Source organism: Phalacrocorax carbo, chromosome 14 (genome assembly GCF_963921805.1).
Source record: "Phalacrocorax carbo chromosome 14, bPhaCar2.1, whole genome shotgun sequence".
NCBI classification, from domain to species: domain Eukaryota; kingdom Metazoa; phylum Chordata; class Aves; order Suliformes; family Phalacrocoracidae; genus Phalacrocorax; species Phalacrocorax carbo.
In genome coordinates, this window is record NC_087526.1 from 288,922 (window position 1) to 314,888 (window position 25,967).

At 38.4% G+C, this 25,967-nt stretch overlaps 1 protein-coding gene across 2 annotated transcripts in view; it reads left to right on the forward strand.

Annotated features, from left to right (window-relative positions):
* Positions 1-25,687, forward strand: part of ARFGEF2 (ADP ribosylation factor guanine nucleotide exchange factor 2) — a 52,942-nt gene extending 27,255 nt beyond the window's left edge. For both annotated transcript variants that reach the window (XM_064465161.1, XM_064465160.1), the window contains 28 exons: positions 180-319; positions 1,384-1,492; positions 2,000-2,201; positions 2,935-3,046; positions 3,624-3,829; positions 4,747-4,831; positions 4,922-5,093; positions 6,224-6,375; positions 6,564-6,692; positions 7,063-7,221; positions 8,416-8,563; positions 9,523-9,622; positions 10,928-10,968; positions 11,052-11,221; positions 11,816-11,967; positions 12,120-12,292; positions 13,434-13,594; positions 14,404-14,534; positions 14,628-14,757; positions 15,244-15,379; positions 16,101-16,239; positions 16,321-16,375; positions 16,626-16,740; positions 17,008-17,138; positions 18,670-18,838; positions 19,225-19,363; positions 20,483-20,600; positions 22,107-25,687. In XM_064465161.1, coding sequence (XP_064321231.1) covers positions 180-319; positions 1,384-1,492; positions 2,000-2,201; positions 2,935-3,046; positions 3,624-3,829; positions 4,747-4,831; positions 4,922-5,093; positions 6,224-6,375; positions 6,564-6,692; positions 7,063-7,221; positions 8,416-8,563; positions 9,523-9,622; positions 10,928-10,968; positions 11,052-11,221; positions 11,816-11,967; positions 12,120-12,292; positions 13,434-13,594; positions 14,404-14,534; positions 14,628-14,757; positions 15,244-15,379; positions 16,101-16,239; positions 16,321-16,375; positions 16,626-16,740; positions 17,008-17,138; positions 18,670-18,838; positions 19,225-19,363; positions 20,483-20,600; positions 22,107-22,283 — 3,851 coding nt within the window. In that variant the 3' untranslated portion in view covers positions 22,284-25,687. The remainder of the gene's footprint in view (positions 1-179; positions 320-1,383; positions 1,493-1,999; positions 2,202-2,934; positions 3,047-3,623; positions 3,830-4,746; positions 4,832-4,921; positions 5,094-6,223; positions 6,376-6,563; positions 6,693-7,062; positions 7,222-8,415; positions 8,564-9,522; positions 9,623-10,927; positions 10,969-11,051; positions 11,222-11,815; positions 11,968-12,119; positions 12,293-13,433; positions 13,595-14,403; positions 14,535-14,627; positions 14,758-15,243; positions 15,380-16,100; positions 16,240-16,320; positions 16,376-16,625; positions 16,741-17,007; positions 17,139-18,669; positions 18,839-19,224; positions 19,364-20,482; positions 20,601-22,106) is intronic.
* Positions 25,688-25,967: the final 280 nt, after the last annotated feature.

Genomic DNA, 25,967 nt, shown 5'->3' on the forward strand with positions numbered 1-25,967 from the left:
AAAATTAGTTTGAAGACAAATACAACATATAACGTTTAAGTGTGAAAATTTGAATTTGATCCCATAGTACTTGGATTAAATGTCTGGATTCATCCCTGTTGCCGGCTCCAATGGGTTGATTCCTCTTAAAAATGCTATTACACCGAATCCTAATACTTGCTCTTTCTTTTATGTTCAAGATGCCCAGTGTGTAGTGGATATTTATGTTAACTATGACTGTGATTTAAATGCTGCTAATATATTTGAACGCCTTGTAAATGACTTGTCAAAAATCGCCCAGGGACGAAGTGGGCATGAGTTGGGAATGACGCCTTTACAGGTAAGAAAAACAGCTTTGAAGAGGAGATAGTATTTTTTTCATAAATGGTGCTGCCTCTGCATCATTATTAATACTCCCAGTGGTTCGTGTTTTGTGTAACCTACTGGTGTTACTTTTTTTACTAGTTAGCTAATTTGCAATGGGATGCTGAAGCAGTACAATTAATTTACTTGGTGATTTTGCTGCATATTTGCATTGTGACACTAAGCTTGTTCTGTTGGACCTCCATGGGAGAGAGAATCAGATACGCCTTCCTCTGCCTTACTCAAATGACTTTTCTTCTGTGGCTTATGAACCAGCAGTACCTTCATCTTCTGTTTGCTTTGCACGAAATTTTTATACCTTATCTCCACCACAATGATTTTATTTTTAAAATTATACTTTCCCAGTCCTTAGAGGGAGGGTGGAGTATAGACTGCTTTCAGCAAGAGCAGGTATTTCTGACATTGGCCTTGCCTATAGCACTGTTTTTTCTGGCCCTACCTAACGGCTTTCAGGGCTGAAGTGAGCTTGGTGCCAGTGTTGGTCTTGGATCTGAGTGCACCTCACACCTTCAATTCAGTATTGTAGCAATGCTTGCTTGATTTCCCCTCCACCCCGCCCCAGTCCTTTGACCAGAAAATGGAAGTAAAAACCAGGAGACCTTTCTTTCAGATTTTGAATAGAACTGTTCACTGCACAGCTAAGGTAATGAGACACTCATCTTGCTTGTGGAGAGATCTGACACTACAGAGGCTTACTGGATGGTCAGAATCTTTCATACAACAAAGGGGCTGCATTTAGGATTTGGTTGTACTCTTCAGTTGTCAGTAGGCCATCTGCTAAAAGCAACCAGAACGTTTTATGGTGGCAGTCTGGTTATGGTTGCTTTTGGCTTGGGTGCATCCAACCTAAATAGTCAAGGGGCAGAAACTTTGTATGATCAATAGATTTTGCCCCAGCTGACGAACTTTCTAAGATTTGAATGGTGCGATGTAATGCCTTCTAAAAACTTGTGGATATATGTATATTGGTTTGTGGTTTTGGTGTGGGTTTTTTTGGGTTTTTGTTTTGGTTTTTTTTAGGAACTAAGCCTGAGGAAAAAAGGACTTGAATGTTTGGTTTCTATTCTAAAATGTATGGTAGAATGGAGCAAAGACCTTTATGTGAACCCCAACCATCAGGCTAGCTTGGGTAAGATTGTTTCCTTATGGAGAGACTAATTTGTTTAATAAGTTTGTCCTTGTGTTTATTCAGTGTATAGAAGCTGTTCCGAAGTGTGGGTGCTAGTTTTTTACATCGTGCTTTGTTTATACAAATGAAGTGTTTTAAAAACAATTATTAATGCTGTTGCAGTAACTGACTCTCCAACTATCTGGTTCAAGTAACCAGGTTCTGTTTAAGAGCTTTAGCCAGACCGCTGTCTAAGCTATAAAAGCTGGCTTACATAGAACAAGACGTGACAAATCTTGCAGTTACTAAGTTGAAGAGCAAGAATTTCTCCATAACTGCTGCCGCTCTTCTGCCTTTCGTTGGATTATTTTAGAATTGCATCAGTATGGCATCTTCATGTAGTGTAGGCTGCCAAAAAGTATATGAGGTGAAATAAGAATATTGACTTAAAAATTTCTACTAGAAGTTTTACAACTTAAGTTATCCTGTTCAGTCAGAAGCTTTAAGTCTTGCCCTGTTTATAAATAGGTTCATATAAACCATCCGAACAGGAAATGGCTGAAGGTAAATGCCTTGAGAGTGGAGGGAGACGGAGTAGTGTCAGTTCCTTGGACTCCACTGTGTCGTCAGGAGTTGGAAGTGTTGGTACCCAGACTGTTGTCCCAGATGATCCCGAGCAATTTGAAGTCATCAAGCAACAAAAGGAAATAATTGAACATGGGATAGAACTGTAAGTACAGTATGGCAGGAGAATAGAAGTCGCTATAAAAATAAAAACAACCCACTGTGCACAATCGTATTGTTTCTTATGGTCTTACACAGTCAAGCTTGTGGGGACGCTTACAAACTGATCTTAATGCTGAAGGCTCTTGCCCCTTGTCAAAAGCTAATGCTGGAGGTTATTGTAGTTAAAAGGAGTGCAGGGAAATCTTGGGTGGAGTTGGAGGGTGGTTTCACAGCTTTTCTTTGTGCTGTTTCAGCAGCACTAGAGAGGAAAGCGCATGTATACCAAGAGAGAAGTTGGTTTGAGCAGGCAGGCTTAATGTTGTTACACCATTTGCTGTTTTTTACTGAAACAGAGTTTGGAGAATTAAATCATTGTCCAGCTATGCTTTACTTCCTTTTGATTGATTTGAACATCTTTGTCTGAAAATGCTATAAGAAGGTATCGAACAGCAATACTTTTAACGTTTCATGAAAATGGTCTAATTTTTAATATTTCAAAAGGGTCAGTTTTAAGTTGAGTTTTTTTCAGCAATATACCTTATGAGATGTAGACTATGGTACGATATAGTTAATATACTTGTTGCGCCTTCTTTGACTTCTTTCCTAATTAGAAAAAAAGACATAGAGCTACAGTACAGAATCCTTGGTTTAGAAGGGCTCTGTAAAACTAAAATTTCATAGGCTGTGATATTTTTTCAGTTGTATGCCTCAATTTTTCCATGTTCTTGTCTGCATAGGTTTAATAAAAAACCAAAGAGAGGAATACAATACCTACAGGAGCAGGGAATGCTTGGCACTACAGCAGAGGACATTGCACAATTTTTGCACCAAGAAGAACGCCTCTGTTCTGTAAGAGTACATGCAACATAAGATAGTTACTCTTTCCCCTATCATCTTCTCTTGTCTTCTGACGTCTGTATGCACTCTCTCTTTCTAGTTCATATTTCATTTGTAGATAACTGAAAGTGTAAGGGTTCTAATGAAGGTACTTAATACCAATGTTACTATTTACTTGCTGTCCCAGGCTTTTTAATAAAGTGCCGAAGGGATTCCCCGTAAATGGGAACGTGTGTTTTAGCTGTATCTGCATTAGCTGTATCTGCATTAGCGGTATCTTGCCAGCAAAGGAATATCATGTACTGCAGTGGCAAAGCGTTCTGTACTGTATGTGAAATTGGGCACAGTTCAGCTTTCCTTGGCTCTATGGTAATGCAGACCTTGTCTTGGGAAGTGAGAGAAGCAAGAACATGCAGACTAAAGGCATTTCTAATGACACTGGTTTCATGTCGTCCCTGTTAACGGTTGCTCTGCATGCTCAGTGAAGCATATCAGTCTTACAAAACTGACAACTGTGCAATTCTTTATAAACACTCTTGCAAAGCTGGCAGTTGGATTACACAGTAATAACTGTCTCTTGTGTTTTTAGACTCAAGTAGGGGAATTTCTTGGGGAAAGCAACAAGTTTAACAAGGAAGTGATGTATGCCTATGTAGACCAGCTTGATTTCTGTGGAAAAGACTTTGTCTCTGCTCTACGTATATTTCTGGAAGGTTTTCGTCTGCCAGGTGAAGCCCAGAAGATTGATAGATTAATGGAGAAGTTTGCTGCTAGATATATTGAATGCAACCAACGGTAATTCAAAACCTTTGTATTGGATAAGCGCCTGAAGAATCGCTGTATTGTTTGTGGCCCTTCAGGGCAAGGTGCAGCTCATGGTCATAGCAGGTCAGGAACTTCTACAGGCTTGTGTGAGGAGCAGATCTTGCTGCTAACATCGGTGCTGAACCTCTTCAGCAGCTAGAGAAAATGGAGACTTTGGATAGAAAGTATACTGATGCTGGCATTTCGTTAAATCCCATATACTTGCTAGAAGGAATTATTGGAAGATGGAAGCCCTAAGCGTGTTAAATTGTCTCTGGATTAGCTGTTCTGTTTTTCAAGAAATGTGGATCAGTCAAGTGTAAACAACAGTAATACGCAGTAGCAGTTGCTAAAATTAAGAACACGTGGCATAAATAGCTAATAAGATTTTACATGTTTTTGCTTGTCCGTTAGACATTGAAGAAAATGAATGCATGGTAGTTGACATTAAGCAGGCGGAGTTGCTATTGTTTCTAGTGCAATAAACTAGCATTACATTTAGCTACGTGTTCAGGCTTAATTGGTTCCCATCCTGTAGTCCAGTTGGTGCGTTACTGGGTTGGTTTTATGTTATTCTTTATGAAACCCTGGGAGTGAAAAATAAAGTTTTTTAGCTTTTGTAATATTATCCTAAGAAGGATAATGTATTATCTTTTGGAGATGTGCTTGAAAATTCCAGTCATCACTAGTTTTCAACACTGAAGAAGATGCTTTTATTTTTTTTTCCTTTTTAATTTGCATTTTAAAACTTCATATGTTTCTAAAGACTAATTTTAGGCTCCGTTAGCTATTTGGTTAAATGCATAGCACTTCTGGGTATTTTTGTTGCATGTAAAAGTAGAGCTAATGGATTGAAGAATTAGTGCTCTAAAAACCTGTTTTGTTTTGTGGTTTTTTTCCTCCCTTAGGCAAACACTATTTGCTAGTGCTGACACTGCCTATGTATTGGCATACTCTATTATAATGCTGACTACAGACTTGCACAGTCCACAGGTAGAAATTAAAAATCAAACTTGTAGAAGTTCAAATTTCCCTAGAGCTTGCATTCAAAATCTGATATCCAACTTTCATTCTTTTTTACAGGTAAAGAATAAAATGACAAAGGAGCAATACATTAAAATGAATCGAGGAATCAATGACAGTAAAGACCTGCCAGTAGAGTATTTATCCACAATCTATGAAGAAATAGAAGGAAAGAAAATTGCAATGAAAGAGACAAAAGAATACGCAATTACAACCAAGTGTAGTAAACCAAGTAAGGAGGAACTAAAACTGGAAAGACCTCGGTGCTCTTGAAGTATTGCAGTAACTTTCAGGATGGCGCAGTGGAGTTCAGATGCCTTTTTGAAAATATCATTGTGCAATACATAAATTACGTTTAGAATGGCTGACATAGATATTTGGAATGAAACTGGCTGAGTTACTACTTACTACTGCTACTTCTGTGATGGAAATTTAGCTGTGCATCTGGCACCATTGCAGAGAGGCTCTAGAAACTAGAAAATTTTTTTTAAAACAGAAGTGTGAGAGGAAAATGGTAGAATAAGAGAAGGTGGCACGCACTTTGCAAGTTAACTTCTTGTTTTTATGTGCTAGATGACAGGTGTTTTTGTTTTGGATTGGTTTTTTGTCTCCCTATCAGGAGCATGTCATAGTTCAGAGGCTGGTGAGTGCCACAGGCCTTGTGATAACGTGTGAGAAAGGGAGAGATCAGAGAGTTTGTCATGATCTACAGCCACCTATCCTCATCTAGACCAAATGAGGAATTCTGTGTGTAGTGTACAGCAGAAACCAGTATCCCCAGCTGCACTCTGCCCTTACTCAGAATAGCCGGTATTAATTTAATTCAAATTAGTGAATTCTGAATCTTCACCATAGTGGCTTTTCAGTGTTTTCTGTGGTATTTGCAGGTTTCCCAGTTCAAAACAGGAATGAAATTAATTTGCTTGAAAACTGAAGTTGCCACCTTTCTTATAGGATAAGAAACTTCAAGTTATTAATTTATCAGGTTGGTGAGGGCTAGTTTTGTTTTGAGGATGTCAGCTGAAGAAGAAGGACTTTCCATCCATTTTACAGGCAGAGTGACTTAATAGAGTATGCCTGTCTGACTTCCAATGATTAGGTCATAACACGTGGCATACCATAAAGGGCTGAATTAATTATTTTGTCTAGAGTAAAGTCTTAAGTTGGGGTGTGGGTTTTAGTGCTGGAGTTCATTGCTTGCAGCCTATGACAGCCTCCTGAATTCTAACATTCTGGAAGATTTTTATCTTTAGATTTCATTTGCAATACCTTTATTTAACATTTTGTGGAGCTCAACGCAAAGACATGGAGTATGCTCTTATAAAAAGAGAAACCGATGCAACTGTGTGGTGTTCCCCTTAGGTGTAGCTAATGAGAAGCAGCGGAGGTTGTTGTACAACTTGGAGATGGAACAAATGGCTAAAACAGCTAAAGCCCTCATGGAGGCTGTAAGCCACGCAAAGGCTCCTTTTACTAGCGCCACTCATCTGGATCATGTCAGACCTATGTTCAAAGTGAGTGTGAAGTTCTCCTTATCGCTTCGTTGCTAAGAGTTTTAAGCATGGAAAAATGTGGAAAATTACACTGAAGGATTAGGTAGTGTGACAGGTGGACTCTTTGGATATATTTGGTTTTGGTTGCCTAGTGTTTTGGGCTAAAACGAACAGACTTCTGAAGTTGATTCCTTCCTTCCTTCCTTTAGCTTGTATGGACTCCGTTGCTGGCAGCTTACAGCGTTGGCTTGCAGAACTGCGATGACACAGAAGTTGCATCCCTTTGTTTGGAAGGAATACGATGTGCAATTAGAATAGCCTGTATCTTTGGAATGCAGGTGTGTATAAGACTTAGCGTGGGGCTTGCGAAGGGCAGTGTAGGCTCTGGGAGAGAGATGACAAATTAAACTTACACATAAATAATGAAATGTCTCATCTAATTTCTTGAAATGATAAAACTAAATATTACCATCTTGTTTTAGTTTAAGATCTTGATATTGTCAAGCTTTTCTTCAACACTGCTTTCCTGTTATTGCTGAGTCTTCTACTAAGAGCATTTGCTAAATTGCCTCCTACTCTCCTTCAGCTGGAAAGTGCTCTAATAGTGCCAGCTATACATAGGAGGAAAATTGTGTAGGCATGCTGGACAAGCAGCTTTCTGTGGCCCTTCAGGGACTTGATTACAATGCTTGTTTCTCTGTCTTGTAGCTTGAACGAGATGCTTATGTACAGGCCCTTGCTCGTTTTTCCTTGTTGACTGCCAGTTCCAGTATTACAGAAATGAAACAGAAGAACATAGATACCATTAAGACACTGATTACAGTCGCTCACACAGATGGCAACTATCTTGCGAACTCTTGGCATGAGGTAAAACTTCACTAGTTTAAATAGTGCAACAGCGTTGTCATTTGAAAACTTGCAGGATTTTGTTCCTCTGCTGTCAACCTTCAGTAACTGCATTAGCTCCCAGCATGTGTCAGAACCCTGTTTAAAATGTGGGTGCGAGGACATAATTTTGTTAGTGGTTTTTATATATGTGTGTGTGCACGCGTGTGTGTGTATATATATATATATATAAAATAATGCAGTGCACTTTTTTGGCAGACCCTACAGACACCTTGACCAATATTGTAACTTTTTCTAGATGCTTTTGATATGGAATAAAAACCGTGTTAAAATCTCATTTGACTTCAGAGAATTCTGCACAGAATCCATTGCGTTCTTGTTCACGTAAACAAAAATATTCTAGCTCACAGGTCCAGGCTTGTCTGTGCAGACTTTGGCAACATTTATACCATGATCACATGAAAAATTAAGGCTAAAATAACCTGGTGGGGGATAGGTAAGTGTAGACTATTGGGATCATACGTATTTTCTTAAAGCATGTTTTCCAGGAGCTCTCTAATCAGATCTAAATCTGTGCTGCTGCTAAAAGGGACACTCCTGCTGCATTACGTTCTCTGGCAATAGTCTTTGGCTTCATGATAATATGAACCAAAAGGTTCTCTAGCTGACAAATGCCTTGGACCTGACTTGCAGCATACAGTCACAAATGCTCATGCCAGTCCAAGGAATGTTGCAGTGGGGGACTAAGAAAGAAGAGATAGTCAGTTTTGTGCTAATGGCAAGGCACGATTTTGGCATTTTCACTGTCTGCATTGGAACATCGTTACTCAAAGTTGTAGCTGCAATAATTCAGTCTTTTCATCTCTCTGGGACAGTTAACTCTCCCGAAGATCACCTCCAAGTTGTCTGTAGTTTTTGAAGGCTGATGCTGTGAGAGTTAGTAAAAAGGTTTGCTCTAGTACTTACAGATCCAAGTTACATTTTTGGGTACTGTTTTTCTCATATTGGAACGATTCATGGCAGCTGGTGATCTTGAATGAATCACTCAACTTTATTTGCAATTGTATTGGTAATGTTTCGGCTACATCAAAACTGTTATCATTGTCAAAGTTGTTTTAAAGGTTAGAGAACCTGGAAAGTTTATCAATGTAAATGTTAGGAATAAAAATATAAGGTTGTCCAGAAACACAATGTTTAAATGTCTTTTGGTTTTAGATCTTGAAATGTATTAGCCAGCTGGAACTAGCACAACTTATAGGAACTGGAGTGAAAACTCGTTATTTATCTGGCTCTGGGCGTGAAAGGGAAGGAAGCATTAAAGGCTATGCATCTGGAGGGGAAGAGTTTATGGGCTTGGGATTAGGTAAGATCACTAATCTTGGACTTCACAAAGATGCACATATGAGTGAAGTATGATGGCTAAGAAAGCTTAATGTTATAAGATACTAAGATATATTTACTTGCTTCCACAGGAAGCTATATTGGGTTAATGAAACATTAAAAAATGCAACTGTATATTTCAAGATGTGTTAGTTGTTACCAAATATGTTCTAACTTTGTAACCAGGGTAAGCTATTTAACAAAACTCCTCCAGATTTATTTGCTGGAACATGTTGTTGTCAAAACTGTTTGCCATACTTACTAAGTCATGGTTTTGTTACTGGTATTATCAGTTCTTTCTTTTTATGCTCTGTTTTTAATTGTAAAAACAAGGCATTTATCTTTAGGAACTAATAGATGTTTCAGTGATCAAGGATTGGTTTTCTAAAGGAGTTTCTTATCTATGTATGTTGGGCTTGCTGTTCCAGTTCCTATTGTTCCTGCATTATGTGCAAGAAACAAATATTAAATTTTAAGCTGTAAATTAGAGGGACAAGGCAAGTTGTCTTAATCTTTGGAAAACCATCATGGAAACATTCTAATTAGAAAAAATCCTGGCGCTGATGCTACACACAGCGATGATGCTGAATATAACAGAGGTGTGCCCAGCAGTAACTACTTGTATCTGACTTAAAGTTGATGTTTTAAAATAATATGTTATAATATCCAATTTTTATTAAAAGCATTAAATCATCTTAACTTAATAAACATGATGGTCAAAACACAGTGCCCTTGGGGAGAGAGCCCCATACTTATTACTGGATATTTAATTTTGTAATAATCTGGCACAGATCTGGCAAAGGCACCATCTGGTCCAAGTAAATTACAAGCTAATTGGAAGCAGTAGTCAGCTTGTCTTTGTATACCCGTATAAAGTTGGGGCTAACATAAAGTCACGGTTTCATGATGCTAAATACAGGGTTTTAATGGCTTTTATTGCAGGTAACCTCGTTGGAAGTGGAGCTGACAAACGGCACATGGCAAGCATTCAGGAGTCCGTGGGAGAGACCAGTTCACAGAGTGTAGTGGTAGCAGTAGACAGGTACTGAGAATCTCTTTCTGGGGCAAATATGAGATGAAGTTACTGACCATCCTCACTTTATTTGCAGACTCTGACAGGGACTCTTGTTCTTCAGGCCAATTTTTCTTGTGGGAAAGATGCTGATACTTAGATGCTTTCTCTGGACCTAATAAGTGTATATCTTTAGGCATGTAATAGTCACAAAAGACTGTCAATAAATAACAGTATAAATAGTGTATTGTGAGAAGGGGCCCCATCTGAATTCATGTGGCTTTTATGCCTTTTCTTTGGAGTAGGACAGAGTTAGGTTGGTATTACAGTATTAAGTTAAAACTCAATTATCAGACAGATCTGTAAAACAAAAATAGCTAATCTGTCTGTACTTAGTGTATTTGGGTTTCTTTTTTTCTTCTATTTTCTTTGATTTAACCTGAATAGGACAGGTATCCAAAATGAATAATTGCCCTTGTTCTATTAAATCATGCAATTTTCTTTGGTCTTGTGAACTTCACTATTTCAGCATTTCTTTAGTTGCTGTTCTTCAGCTCTGTATTCATTGGTCACTGCATTCTTGTCCAAATCATTATCTTTCTCTTCTGTCCTTCTAAAATGTTGTCTAAAAGATATGCTTCTGACTCAAACCATGTGTTGGAAGGGGACTTTTTTATAATTATTGAAACTAACGGGCAAGTCTGTAGAATCGTATTCAGACTTGTGGTATTTATTTTACCATAAATGTGTTTATTATCATATCAAAGTCTAAAAGATTTGGGAGCATTCTCCATTTATCAGTGTTCTGTCTGCACCATGATCAGTGATCTTGAAGTTCTCTCAAGTTTCTGACAGTTGAAGGGGAAGAAAGGACAATGGTGCATCCATAGTCTTTCTGCTCCTTGTTTTGATGGCCACAACTTGAACAATATTCTTGAACAGTGTAAAGGTCAAGCAGGTGCCTGGCATCCAGTGAAGTCCTGCAGCAAAGCTTTCTTAATGTCTTTTTATTCTCCCTATGAAACTTAACACACTGTCACCCAAATGAGTGTCCCAGCACTGCTTGTCATGGGTGAAAACGTGAGCCTGTGCCTGTTTCCTGCAGCAGGGAAGAAGCATGGTGACCATGACTTGCAGTAGGGAAGGGAGTGCTTAGACTAGGAGAAGGACATGAACTGCTGCCAAGGAGCGAGAATAAAACAGTTGCAGAGTTCATGGCATGCAGGACTGCAAAGTACCTCTCGGAGATGTCCTGACGTTTGCCTACAGCACTAAGATGTGACTGACTCTCGTGGGTGCGCAGCTAAACCTGCACTCATTTATTTTGTTCCATAGGATATTTACAGGATCAACTAGGCTGGATGGAAATGCAATAGGTATGTATGCTGACCACTTGGTGGGTTACAGGAACTCTTACCATGTAACGTCCTAAACTTAAGTAGTGTGTTTTAATGTCCAGTTGACTTTGTCCGATGGCTGTGTGCTGTTTCCATGGATGAGCTGGCTTCCCCACACCATCCACGCATGTTCAGCCTGCAGAAGATAGTGGAGATATCGTATTATAACATGAATCGCATTAGGCTGCAGTGGTCAAGGATTTGGCACGTGATTGGAGATCACTTCAATAAGGTATTTTTTTAAAATCGAGTTACAGAACATACATGAATAGTAGGGCTTCTTTAATCAGCTTTCTCCTTTTATTTTCTTGGTGGTGGAGGTTGCGATATTTAAAAACAAAAATCTATTAAAGGCACCTAAAGGAAACTCCTATTTAAAAATCTAAAGTACATAAATATAAATGGAAATTATCTTTAATCCCATCATTATATGATGTTGTATCTGTAATTTTTCTTTATGCCATTGTCTTATCTTTCTGATCAAATGCCAATTTAGTTTTCCTTTAAAACATATACAGAAGATTTGGGAACAGTGAAGTTATTTTCTTTAGGAAACTGGAGTGTGTTTGGGTGGGGGTGTTTTAACCTAAGTCGGTTTTTGACTGGCCATTATAGTTCTGCACTTTTTGCATGGAAAATTCATGGGTCTGTTTAGATGGATCAAATGACTAAGTCCTCTCTGAGAGTAGCCCCCTATCTTCTAAATATCTGAAAACTAGAATGTGTTAGTGGTTTTTAGTGGATTGACATGAAACTTGATGAATTTGTGACTCATAGAAGTAATATGTTAGCTGGTAAGCATTTGAAAATATGCTTTTTCTTCTAGGTTGGGTGTAACCCTAATGAAGATGTTGCCATTTTTGCAGTAGACTCATTAAGACAGCTGTCGATGAAATTCCTTGAGAAGGGAGAGTTAGCCAACTTCCGCTTCCAGAAAGACTTCCTAAGGCCTTTTGAACATATTATGAAGAAAAACAGGTATGATGCACTGCAATTTCTGTTAGCTTGCTTTAGTCTTAAAGATGTTACTTGGTGTGGGTTAGATTGTCGTGTAAACTTTGTGCCAGTGTAAAATTTTGACACCTGTGAGTGTCTTTCTTCCCTCTTTTCTTTTTTCTCTTTTTTTTAAGGTCTGCAACTATTCGTGACATGGTAATACGCTGTATTGCTCAGATGGTGAACTCTCAAGCTGGTAATATTCGTTCAGGCTGGAAGAATATCTTTGCAGTCTTTCATCAAGCAGCGTCAGACCATGATGGGAATATCGTGGAGCTGGCCTTTCAAACTACAGCACACATAGTTAGTAAGTAATGCCTGACAGATGCGAGTACCCAAATTAGCTTAGCTGCTGTGATTCTGGTTTAAAAGGCCCATCTGAATAAGACTTATTTATTTCCAAGTAAATAAACACAAGATATTGCAGCCAGAGTGTTTGAAGTCTGCAGCTAGATCTTACCCATTAAGTTTCCTGATTGCTAAGGGCAGGAAAAACTAGATATAGATATCCTCCTATAGAGTTGTGAGGTTTGGAGTAGATTCAGTAAGTGTGTGTGTTGCCCCTTCTGTCAAAACAAGTTGTTTTGGATTAAAGAACAAATTTCAGAAACTCCCGTGCTGATTCAGTATTGTATGGTGGGGATCCTAAAGCTTGTGATGCTGATCTGTGTCTGCTTGTAGAGTTTAGTTCGTGCAGCCTACCTGCTCTGAAAGTGTATTTGAACAACATACTGCTGCCACTTTCGGAGGAAGACAACCAACTCAAATGTTCTTGAAATGGACCTTAAATATTGATTGTAGTTTTCTTTTTAAATGTCCTGAAACTACCCTCTTCCCATTAAATAGCATGGAAGAAAAGAGCTATTGACAGTATTGATAAATGGAAAGAGTAATAAAACTTTTCTACAAACTTGAATTGCACAGATCTTGAATTGTAGTTTGTTGAAAAGCTTGTATGTTTTGGATTTGTGTTGTATTTAGTCTGCCCCTGAAGTCTGAAATCTCAACTGCTTTTTCCTCTCTTGCTACGGAATATGGACAGGCTTAGATAATTTAGGTAAATTTTTTTAGGGTAACTTCATTCACAGCAGGGAAGCTATCATCAAGCTTCACTCCGGTTATTTCTCAAAATATTTTAAGAGCTTTGGGTTGCATGTGCTGTGGGAGGAAACTGAACCATATAAGAAGCCATGAAATAATCCTAGATTATAAAACTGGTAATTTTACAACCTGAGAAAATGTGGTGCTGGCAAATTTGGGTGGCGGGGTGGGATGGGAAGAATGCAAGGGAAGATAGAGAACCATATTTATCCTAGAAGACCTGGTACTTCCATGTTTGTCCATTTGGTTGTGGTATACGATGGCTGACATCTGTAGATCAATGCCAATTTATCTATAAATTTCAATGTTAGTAAATTTTAAAAAGCGTATTTATTTGTTCTTCACAGCAAATATTTTTCAACAGCACTTTCCAGCAGCAATTGACTCATTTCAGGATGCAGTAAAATGTCTTTCTGAGTTTGCCTGTAATGTTGCATTTCCGGACACCAGCATGGAGGCTATTAGACTTATTCGGTACTGTGCAAAATATGTTTCAGAAAGACCGCAGGTATTTGCTTTTAATTTCTACCCTTGTCTATTCTTATGCTATCTGCTACTGTAAACTGAGACTAATCCTGTAACTAAGAGCTTTCAGACTCAAACATCAGTCTCCTAGCAGCAAGTGTCTGTATTAAAAGCTTACTCAGAATTAGGAGGCATTTCGGTATTATGTAAGCAGAAAACTAGGAATAGTTAAAAAATTAAGTCTCATCAGTCCAAATTGGAAATAACTGAATGAAATAGTCTTTTTTTTTTTTTTTTTTAATAGTGGTAGGTTGATGTGGAAAACGATACTTCTTGTTCAGTCACCCTAACTATATCTGGGTAAATTTGTTACAAGCATGCATATCTATCTACATCAGTCTATTATGTGACTAATTAGTATAATAATGACTTTGCTGAAAAGAGCCTGAAGGTAGATTGCAGTTGCGTGCTAACATGGCAAGATGTGCGTGCTGTTTCCAATATGCCAGAAAAGTGTAGAACTGGTTGATGCCTAACTTAGATGTCCTTATTGACCTATATTAATATAATTGCTGCCTGTCACTGTTAAAATTGCTTCCTAAAGTCCAAAGCTCTTTAACTTGTAAAGCCTTTATCAGGACTTAAGTAAAACAGATTTAAGTATTTATTTTCCATAATTTTTTCCAGTATTTTCAAATAGATGTCTCAGATTTGTACTTACATTTTACAGGATTTGTTATGATAGAAGGCTAACTTTTCAAGTCTGACTGTGCCACTAGTACTATCTAAATCTGTCAGAATTAAAAATTATTGAGATTTTCTTTTTATATTTATTTCCTGCCCATCTCCAAGGTATTAAGAGAATACACAAGTGATGACATGAATGTTGCTCCTGGGGACAGAGTATGGGTCAGAGGATGGTTTCCCATTTTATTTGAACTTTCTTGTATCATCAATCGTTGCAAATTAGATGTTCGAACAAGGTAATACAGCTTGTTTTTTTTTTTAATTCAGCTAGTGAGGAGATTACAGGTGTGCATTTTAACATCGTTTCCTTTGTTTGGGCTTGTTTGTAGAGGCTTAACAGTGATGTTTGAAATCATGAAGAGTTATGGCCATACCTTTGAAAAGCACTGGTGGCAAGATCTGTTCAGAATTGTGTTTCGGATTTTTGATAATATGAAACTCCCTGAACAACAAACAGAGGTAAAACCAAAAATGAAACAAACAAACAAAAAAAACCACAACAAACCCCCCAAAAAAACCAAAACCAAAAAGCAAGCAAACACTGGAGTTGTTTTTTTAAGAACTCAGTCAAGGCAACAGTTTGTATTGTTTGTCTTGTCAGTGTATTTCCACCCCATTCTGCCCCGAACATAGTGATATGTTGTTGTATTCTGCGGCATGTATGGAACTTGTCCTATTGTCCAGTGATCTGTCTGTTCTGTCTGTCTCAAATATTTCCAAGGACAATATTCTGACTTTGTCTTGAAAATGTATCGTTTTCTGAACAGTATTCATGTGGCCAACTAAATGCTTCTGACAAGACATCTGCAGTAGTGAGGATTTTTCGTATTTTCTAAATTCTACTCCTCTCCTCAGGAGTCCTTTGTGGAACAGCCATGCATAAGCCAAGCGCTACCATCATAGGAAAACCCACATAAAAACAGACTTTTCATTTTTTCCTCATAGAAATCTGAATGGATGACCACTACATGCAACCATGCACTTTATGCAATCTGTGATGTATTTACGCAATTTTATGAAGCTTTAAATGAGATCCTTCTTCCTGACATACTTGCACAGTTACACTGGTGTGTAAAACAAGGTAGCCTACTTACTTGTATCTTTTGATAATGTGGTTTTTTAAATGCTTGTTACTTAAGAAGGGGGAAGTTAACTGAATAAAAACTACTATTAGAACAATATGTTATGTAATAGACGGAGGAGGTATCTTAAAAATTTGAGCATCATTCTGTTTAATCAGTTAATGTGTTTATAATGTGTTTGTGGTGCTATTGTGACAGAGCAAAAGCTTTTAAAGAGTTGTGTTAGTCTTCTGCGAACAACCTTTCTCCATTTGGCTGCGTGGATACAATACCTCATTTACTTACATGCGTGTGTGTGTATATATATGTACACATGTATCCGTTCTGATTTTTTCTTTTTCTTTTGGGCTCCAACTCTAACTAATTTCTAACTAATTTCTAACATGGAATGTGGGGGGACTACCTTGCAGGAAATCATAAGTTTCTAACTGGTGCTTTTCCTTCCTTTGTCTCACTGTATGCTTCCCTTCTGCTACTCTCCTGTCCTTTGTCTTCCCTGTTTGGCTTTTGATCTCGTGAAGTCTATTTTTAAACACTATTTTTTATTCAGTAGGTTCCTAAGCTTGATATTATTGTAATATATTTTCTGTGTAGGCTTTAAGGTCAGGTACCGTGCATTTAACAATACTGGTAAAAATGTTTAATGGAGCGTTAATAGAGACTGCTTGATTTTTCATTGATATTGCAGAAGTTGATAAATATGGAACACTTATTTCACAGATAATGAGCAGTTGGCGCGATCAGGCACAAACTGCCTAGAAAACCTGGTAATCCTAAACGGACAGAAATTCAGCCCTGAAGTCTGGGGCCAGACATGCAATTGTATGCTAGAAATCTTCAAAACTACTATTCCTCATGTGTAAGTTCATAAATTTAATTCCCCTCCTAATACCTGATTGCAGAGCAACAATATTTACTTCTTTCTCTTAACTTTGTGAAGCTTGCTGACGTGGAGGCCTGCAGGAATGGAGGAAGATTCAGCTGAAAAACACTTGGTAAGAGTTAATTCTTTTCGGCAAAGTAACTTGAAGGGTTGCATGTTAGGTTAACTTATGAAATCTTTTGTTGTAGTAAATACACTTCACAACAAATACTGGAATTGACATTAGCTTGTGTTTGGTGTCATTGTAAAATGAGATACAAAGAATGGATGCAGGAAGCCTTTGAATCTAAGATTGGCGAAGTCATCTGAAAACTGGTAGGTAGTATTTTGGATTGCTAGAACTGTTCTGCGTTCTCTTCTAGGATATAGACCTAGATCACCAGTCTTTAAGCAGCATGGATAAAAATGCTTCAGAAAGAGGACAAAGTCAGTTTTCAAATCCAACAGATGACAGCTGGAAATGTGGTCCTTATACAAGTAAGGAAAACATGCAAGTTGACTAAATGAACTTTTATAGCTACCCTTAGTCCACTTCTGTAGTTCTGTAGAGAAAGTTGTTAAGCACTTAAACATGGGTGCACCTTTACAACTTGTGTTTATGCCTTGCAGAGAGATTTTTCTATAAGATAATTCACAGCATCACTAAATATCAAAACGCTAATGGTAATGTAGTGTTTTGCTAGCCTGTTGTAAGTGAATTGTCATAAGTTTGCTTCTGAAACTTGTGTTACTCCATTTCATTAGACCAGAAACTATTTGCTGGCCTCCTTATAAAGTGTGTGGTACAGCTGGAATTGATACAGACCATTGATAATATAGTGTTCTATCCAGCAACAAGCAAGAAAGAAGACGCTGAGCACATGGCTGCAGCTCAGGTACCATTAGACTTATTTATAACCTTGTTGTGGCAGTGAAATACAGACTATCGAATGCTCTGAAGCATGTTTTCAAAATAGAGTATATAGTCTCTTCCTTTTTCTAGCTGTCAGCTCTCCCCTGAATGTGTGGCTCCTAACTGTTAGGCTGTGATCTTTTTTTTTTTGACTGCCTCCAGTGTTTCCTGGCAGTCTGCCTGTTGGATTATTATTACTATATTACCATTATTTTTAACAATATTATCCCTGTCTTTATAATAAATGCACCCTCATCAAGAACTTTTGTTTTGTTTTTTTGAGAGCATTCTTTTCTATTGTTTATCCTGAGTGTCTTTCTTTAGCCACAGTGTGAGGCTTTGCACAGACTCTAGGTGTTTATAGGCCCTTGTCCCTGAAAATTCTGATTCTAGGGAATATTGCAAGGTAGCTCTTGCTTGGCTATGTTAATAAAGCCCTAGGCTAGCAGTTTGGGCTAGTGCACTCAGGTAGTGTTTTGGGAATGGTATAGTTAAATTCCTAATGAAATTAGCTAAAAATGTTGACCAATTTTAAAGAAACTTGACATTAGCTAAAGAAGGGGAAATTCTACACGATGCAACATTTAAGCTTGTACTAGACTTGTGGTTCATTTTCATGCTTTTCAGAATTCAACAGACCTACTTAGTCAGCTCCTAGAGGAGAAGAAATGTTCTATATTGTATTGCTGTGGCTTTTTTTATGCCTTGATAAGGGAGGTTCTTCCCTTGTTCTTATGAATAACTAGGATCTACCAGAACTTCTCTTTTAAAATGTCCTACTGAAAAGAATCATAGAATCATTTAGGTTGGAAAAGACCTTTAAGATCCTCCAGTCCAACCGTTAACCTAACACTGCCAAGTCATCACTAAGCCATGTCCCTAAGTGCTACAGTAACATGTCTTCTAAATATCTCCAGGGATGGTGACTCCCCCACCTCTCTGGGAAGCCTGTTAAATGTGTGACAACCCTTTTGGTGAAGAAATTTTTCCTAGTATCCAACCTAAACCTTCCATGGCTCAACTCCAAGGGTTATCTTCTGTTGTCCTGTTGCTTGTCAGCTGGGAGCAGAGACCAGCCCCCCCCTCACTCCCGCCCCTCTCAGGCAGCTGCAGAGAGCGAGAAGGGCTCCCCTCAGCCCCCTCTTCTCCAGGCTAAACCCCCCCAGCCCCCTCAGCCGCCCCCCAGCACACTTGTGCTCCAGACCCTGCCCCAGCCCCGCTGCCCTTCTCTGGACACGCTCCAGCCCCTCCAGGCCCTTCTTGTCCCGAGGGGCCCAAACCTGAGCCCAGCATTCGAGGTGGGGCCTCCCCAGGGCCGAGCACAGGGAGATGATCAGAGTACAACTCTGATATTTGACAGGACCATTCTGATGTGTTGTAATGTGCACTTGTACCTAAAAATGGAATCTGGAGTTAGTGGTGTTTGGTCTGTGAAGTATCAAAGTCTCTTTAAGCTTACATAAAAAGAATGTTGCTGACACTTCTCCATTCCCCCTGCTTTTCCCCCCCTTTAGCGAGATGCGTTGGATGCAGATATCCACATAGACACACAAGACCAAGGAATGTATAAATATATGTCTTCACATCACCTCTTTAAATTACTAGATTGTCTGCAAGAGTCTCATTCATTTTCAAAAGCCTTTAATTCAAATTATGAGCAGCGAACTGTGTTATGGAGAGCAGGTAAGGCTTTTAGTTTGATAAAAATACTGAACTCTATTTATCAATCCAGCTATTGAGATAGAAAAGTGTACCATTGCAATACTCTTTACGGTTAATCTGACAGTGTTGCATGCTTTTATTACTCTCTCCTCCCTGATGACCTGAGAATAATTCTGTTTGCTAAATTATCTGCTTTTTTGATTAAAGTAGAGCTACGCAGTCAGTATTACAGTAGTTAAATATATTTATAAATAGATTAGGTCTCAGTCAAAGTCAAGGAGGAGGAAATACTATCCAGACAAATCATAACTCTTCACTAGTGGAGGTATTGTTGATAAACTTTACTTCTTGGCTAGTAACTATGAATGCGGATGTTCCCTCTCTCCTGATGTGTAACTGATTTTTAGGGTTCAAGGGTAAATCAAAACCCAATCTCTTAAAACAAGAGACCAGCAGCTTGGCTTGCTGCTTGAGAATACTCTTTCGAATGTATGTGGATGAAAACCGCCGAGACTCGTGGGATGCTATACAACAGCGGCTGCTTAGGTAAGAATATCAGCTTGGTTCTGGTGCGTTCTGTTTTCAGCCAGTGTGGGGCATCCCTGGATACAGGTGTTGTGTTTTAACGGGCTGAGCAGCCTGTGCAGGGTATACGCAGAGTGAGTGTGTGTGTGTGTGTATAAGTGACCACTCATTATTGAAAGTTAATTTAGCAATAAGGAAGTGATCTACTTGGGATAAATGAAGCACCCTCTTGCCTGACGTAAACTTGCCTTTACAAAAGTGGTGGTGTATGAATACTTTTCACATCTGAATACATAATGATATTCAGAGGTATAATAGGATACAGTAACCTAAAGACAGTGCAGTATAAGCTGCTGTAAACCTGGAACTTATGTGAACATAGAAAATTTTGCAGAATAAATACTAAAAAAAATAATGGTTCCCTTTATTTGAAAACTGAGTTGTTGGTACATAAAGGTTCAGAGACCTAATCTCTAAACAAATGTAAAGAACTCTTAAACTTGTTATTGGTATTAATGCAGTGGATTTCAGTAGCATTCTGATTTATCAGTATCTATGGGCATATTAACCTTTTTGATGTGTGAAAGAGGAGGTTCCGTTCCCTCTAATTAAAGTAGTGACCCAGAAAAGGCACAGTAAGTGGTACAGTTTGTACCTTGTGTTGACAGTCTACAGCAAGGACCAAAAACTTATTAATATGATAGTAATCCCTCTTTAATCTGTGATGCTGAGCTCTGCAGATCGTTATTAAAGCAGTCTAGATCCAGAGGGAGAACTCTTTTGCGTGGCTCTTGCCTAAGCTGTCCCAATGTAAGGATCAGGAAATAATGTTTGCAAGCTGAAGGTCACAATGCTTTAATTACAGAATGTTTATGAGGCAAACTAGACTCTTCCACCTCTGACTCCATGGTCCTTTGTTGACAATATGAAAACTATTTCCATTCAGTTATTTGTAACAACTACAGTAACGGAAAAATTGAGACCAATTTGTGTACAGTTATTGCGTGTGATTGAAAAATTCCCCATGGAAATGCATCTTACTTGAAAACAAAATACAGTACAAGAGGACAAACAGTGCATGTTATGGAAACTTCTTGTGGGTTTTCTTTATGGTTTGTCTGAACTGTGGTGTCTCTTTAGTGTATGCAGTGAAGCCCTGGCGTATTTTATTACCGTGAACTCAGAAAGCCACAGAGAAGCCTGGACCAATCTCCTGCTATTGCTTTTAACAAAAACACTAAAAATCAGTGATGAAAAGGTAAGAATAGGATAGAAGTCATGTCTGTTTGCATTCGGTATCTTTTAATTTCTGATTCTGTTAAATTCATTCTTTATTACCATCCATATTTCAAGGTGGCTTGCTTATTCACATAGCGTGTGTGACTCAAGTGACACAAGCTCTTCTTGAAATACAGAAATCATTAGATCTCCATTTTTTGCAAGGATTCCACATTGTTAAAAATCAGACTGCATCCATGAAATTCACAGTTCTATAGAAATACTGACAGAGTTACTGCAGAGCTCTCAAAAGCACAATGAGTGTGCAGTAAAGGATGGGCTTGTGCTGTATTACACCTGCACAAGAATGCTAGAGGTAAATTTCACTACTGTAAAACTGGAATTCTGGTGGTTTGGGATTTTTTTTCCTTAACCTTTCCAGTGCTGTTGAGCTTCGTCTGGTTTTAAAGTGGGGTTTTTTTTTCCTGTATTGCAAAGTGTGTGATTTCACTTAACTCTTGTGTAGTTTGGGATGTTTTATTGCAATTTACCAATATTTTAAGAAATTGGTAGTAGTGGTGGCTTGGCTTCTCCTTGTAGCAGCAACTTGCTGATGTCCCTGTGGCTGTGGTGTGCTGCGAGAATAGCCTTAACTCTTTGTAGGTAAAATAGTGACTTGGCCATTCCTTAGTACACAGTCCCAATATCTTTTTATTATAAAAATTCTGTGGTGAAAGTGTTCCATAAACTTTCCCTGTAACTAATACTGAGCATTATTAGGAAAGGAATAGATGACAAAACATTTCTTGTGTAAGTTCATGACAGACTTGCATCTTGAATACTGTTTGCAGTTCTGATCCCCATATTGAAAGGGGTGTAATGGAGCTGTAGAAGGCTTGAGAGAGTGTAATGGGAATAAGGGATGTAGAATGGCTCCCAATCATGGGACTGCATGTAAGTTAGACTTGTACTCAGTTATCTTTTATCTAGAAAATAGGAATGAGAGGTGCATAAAGTCATTATTAGCTTGAAGAGTGGGAAAGGACTGATAATTCTTGTACTGGAAGAAAGAGTTCTGGAGATAGCAAGTCACTGGAGGGAGGAAAAAAAAAAACCCAAACAGATGCATAATGAAGATACTCATTCACACACTCGTTCGGCTGTGGAAGGCTCTTTTATGCCTTGTGGATGATATTTTAAGGAGGCTGGAGAAGCAACTGGACAAATTCACATCAGAGGGGGATGTTTCTACAAGTAGTCCCTGATACCATCTCTAGCCTGAGAAGTTCGTGAGCTGCAGACTAGCCTGACTCTGTGTTAGGGAAGTAATGCCAAATGCATGCTCTGTGTGTGGTTTCCTGTAGGCATCTGCTAATGCTGCTGTAGAAAAGAGACGCTGGGCTTGGTGGCACTTTGGCCACCCGGGGTGGCCTTTGATCGGGTGAGACCTTGTGTTTTAACAAGTTGGTGTACTGAACGTGGAGAAACTCTGCACTTTCGTATAGTAATAGAGAATAATGTTCCTTTTTCATATCTTCTTTGATAGTTCAGGGCACATGCTTCAACATATTATCCGTACTTGTGTGAAATCATGCAATTTGACCTGATTCCTGAGCTTCGAGCTGTGCTACGGAAGTTCTTCCTGCGTATAGGTGTTGTGTTCAAAATCTGCATAACAGAGGAGCAGATACGGACAACTGGGATGAACTTACCTTCGTGGTAGCCCTGAACAGGGTTTGTTACTTCAGCTTGTACATAAAGCTACGTTCCAGAGACGGATTAAAGTGGACGGGGAAAAAAATGGGACCCTGGTATATCAACACAGCAGCAAGTTACTCTTGCCACAATGGCATTTGGGGAGGAGGGAAAAAAGTATCCTGTTCTGTCCATCCTACAAAACTATCAGCAGTTTTATTTAAATCATTGCTTGCAGAGTTAATACAGTGGATGTAAAGTCTCTTTGTTTCAATGCTAGTCATCCTTACGATCAAGTCTGTCTCTTCTGACCTTTTATCAGTTGTTCAGTCCTGCATCCCAGCTAACTCTGATACATCAGCTGGATTCCTCAATAGAAATTATGCCCCTTGGAAACATTGAATATAGTTGTATAGCCTTGTGATGTTAGCACATGTTCATAATAAACTATACTGCAGTGGCTGATGACTACCTAAGATCATTCTGGGTTTTTCTGTGTGTGTACATGACTAGACAAGGCAGCGTGTTAGTTTTTGAAGTGGACAGCCTGTAGGGTATGTAGGGAAAGAGTTTTCCTCCTGTTTAGCAAGTAGTATTTAAAATTTTTTTTAATGAGTGCTTCATCTTCTGAGACTTTTTGTTTTTATGGAAGGTTTTACATCAGGAGCACACAATAGCATCTGCTCTACTTAGCTTGTTAGTCTCGAGTTAGAGGCATTAAAAAAAAAGACTTTTAAACTTTTCCATTTACTTCCGTACTCTGCCAGATCATGGACAGAGCATATGTAGTAATATTAAAAACAAGGCCCAGAACAAATAAAACCACCTCTTTTGTTTTGTTTTAAACCCTTGGCTATAATGTATTTAGTAATCGTGTCTGTTTAGCAAAAAGCCCTGTCCTTAATACGTATCAGGTTCTCTCTTTACTGCAGATCTGCAACTTCTGATTTGTCTCTTTGTGCAAATTACTGTTGTTCTCAACTATTAGTTCTTGTTGTGATCTGAAAGAAAACTGAATTCCCATGAAACCGTTTTAGCAAAATTAAACTTAGGTTCATTCATGTCCTACAAGAGTTACCAATACACTTCTGTGCTTTGATGTGACTTACGCTACAGCTGTGCTTGCCCGAGAGATTTTTCTTTCTCTTCGAAATGCTTCCGTTTTCTGTGACAACCAGTTTGCAGCTGAAGTACTCCAGGGCTGAGGTCCTTTTGAACTAATTTGAATTTGAAGTTTTAAGACAGCTCTAAACTGGAGGAGTATGGCAGGATGGGAGAAGAAGGTTCCACTTCCTAAAATAATGCAGACAAAGGTGTTATATTAACTGCTGTGCTATCCATAGTAGCCAAATCTAGAATATAAGAGGATTTTAAAAAAACCAAACAAACCCACAACCACCTACTTGAGTGGGATTAAGTGTTTAACCTGTTGTTTTGCTTTTTAAGTTGAGTTTCCTGGTAGGCTGGCTCTGTAGTTGAGGTTGTCTTGAGATAGTCCATTCTTAGAGCTGTTGGAATTTTTCCTTTTTTCTTTTTTTGTGAGCTATTTCCAAAGGGTTCATATGGTGCTCTTCAGTGAATCGGCTTCTTTGCAAGCATCGCTTAGGAATGGTTTTGCAGTCAGTAGTAGTGATAAGTCTTTCACACTTTAATTTTTACTTCTTATTTTTAACCAAAGAAAAATAAACGGTGGTTGTGGCTCTTTAACTTTTAAATGGCCATTAGATTAAATCTATACACTAATATTTAGTAGAAGGGAATATATGGCTATGTTTTATAATAGGAGAAGACTGAAAAGTAAGCAATGCTGATATTTAACTTGCTGCATTTGAAATATTTTTTTGTGTTGCATTTAGTGTAGTTGCTCATTCCCTGGTAATGTCACTTCATCAATTACAGTAAAAATTAAGTATTTATTTTAACTCTATTTAAATCTAAGAATAGGCTCTTCCTTTTCTTCTGGTCCTAGATAGTCCTTATTAAAATATTGAAACTTTTTCAGATTTTAAATGTCTGCCTAATTGAATGCATACCCTTATCTCCTATCAAAACACCAACTTTTTAGAATTGCATGCTTTTTCTGTATTTTACAGTTTAGAAAGCCTTACAACTCATGTTTTGAAGCAAGTCTCTTAATTTTCCGTTCTTATTTACAGTTGCATTGTGGCTTTCTTTACTGTAATGTACACTTGTACTATCTCTGCATATAGAAAATGGGCCTTTAATCAATTCTTTCCTTCCGCCTTAGTCCCGAGTCTGTTCTTTTACTTAAGTAAAGCTTTTATTGTATTTATACCATTTATAAACTGCTGAAGTTAAGTATGTGACATTGAAACATCCTAGACTCTGTAGCGTGTGAAGGAGAAGGGAGACTGGAATGCAGTTGGATTGTAACAGCCTTAATCATGTCAATTTTCTGGAATTTATTGTACACGTTAAAGCAATAAGAACGGTATGTTAAGTGTAATACCTGAAATGGTTGTTCACGTCAGCGGGTTTGGTTTCCCTTATACAGTGAGAAAGATCAATAACCCACAGACATCTTAATGAAGCTAAAAATGCTGAGCCGAAACGCCTGCAGTGGTCACTGCTGGTTCCGATCTCGCCCTGACTCTGCTGACACAGACTTTACCTGCCTGTGGCTGTTTTATTGGCTTTAGTGAAACTACAAATGAGAAAAAGGGTCTGTGCCAGCACGTCCTGGTAGAGATCGAGACATCTGTGCAATACATGGAGTGATAAAAAATAACCTCTTAGACTTTAAGTAGTGTTATAAAGCAGATTAAAGTATAAACTGGTTTACCTATAATGGTATAAATATGGAGACTGCATGATACTCGTTATTTTTGAACCCTCTAGGAAATACACAGGCAGGGGGAGGATGATAATGAGGAAAACCGTAAAAACTCCCTTTTATGTTGATTTTCTTGTACTGTAAGACAATAGAAATTCTGGTTTTACAGTGGTCTGTTATCCATGTCTTGTATCTTTCCAAATTGTAAACAGAACAATCTAAAACAGCCTCCACTAATACAAGCGAACAGCTTGAACTGAGCTTTTAGCTCAGTCTTACTGTTAATGAGAAAATTAAAATAACCTTTAGTCTGAAGTAGAACTAAGCTTTTTTTGTCAAAAGTGCTGCTCCCTTTAGTATGTAAATTCAGTTTGTTCAGCACCTTTAATGTTCTTTGTGTAAAATCTATGTTTTCATGTATTTAAAATACCTAAGCTTTTTGAAAATCTCCCTATTAAGTGCATTTAATACCAATAATTTAAAGATCATTCCTTGCCCAATGGATGTATACATTTTTGAAAAAAAAACCCAAAATTATATAATGAAAAAACTATGTAAAGTTTTCTACATGAAAATACTATGTATTATACTGTTCCATGCTTTAATCAAGTGGTAAATCAATAAAGTTTTAAGCATTGCTTTGGTTTTTTTCTGTAGCTCATTATGTTCGTATTGCCCTCAACACAAAAATTTATTACTGACACCTATGGGGGTGTCACTTCTGCCGTTTTACTTGGTTGTTTTTAACGACCCCCCCATACCGATTCCGCCTCTTTTTTTCACGAACAAAAAGGGATCCTGCCCTGCAGCCGCCGCGGGGCCCGCGCCCCTTGCCCCGTCCCGCCGGCCGCCTCCTCCGACCCTCGGCCCGGCCCCCGCTCGCCGTGTCGCCCAGGAGCCGCCGCTCCCTCCCCGCGG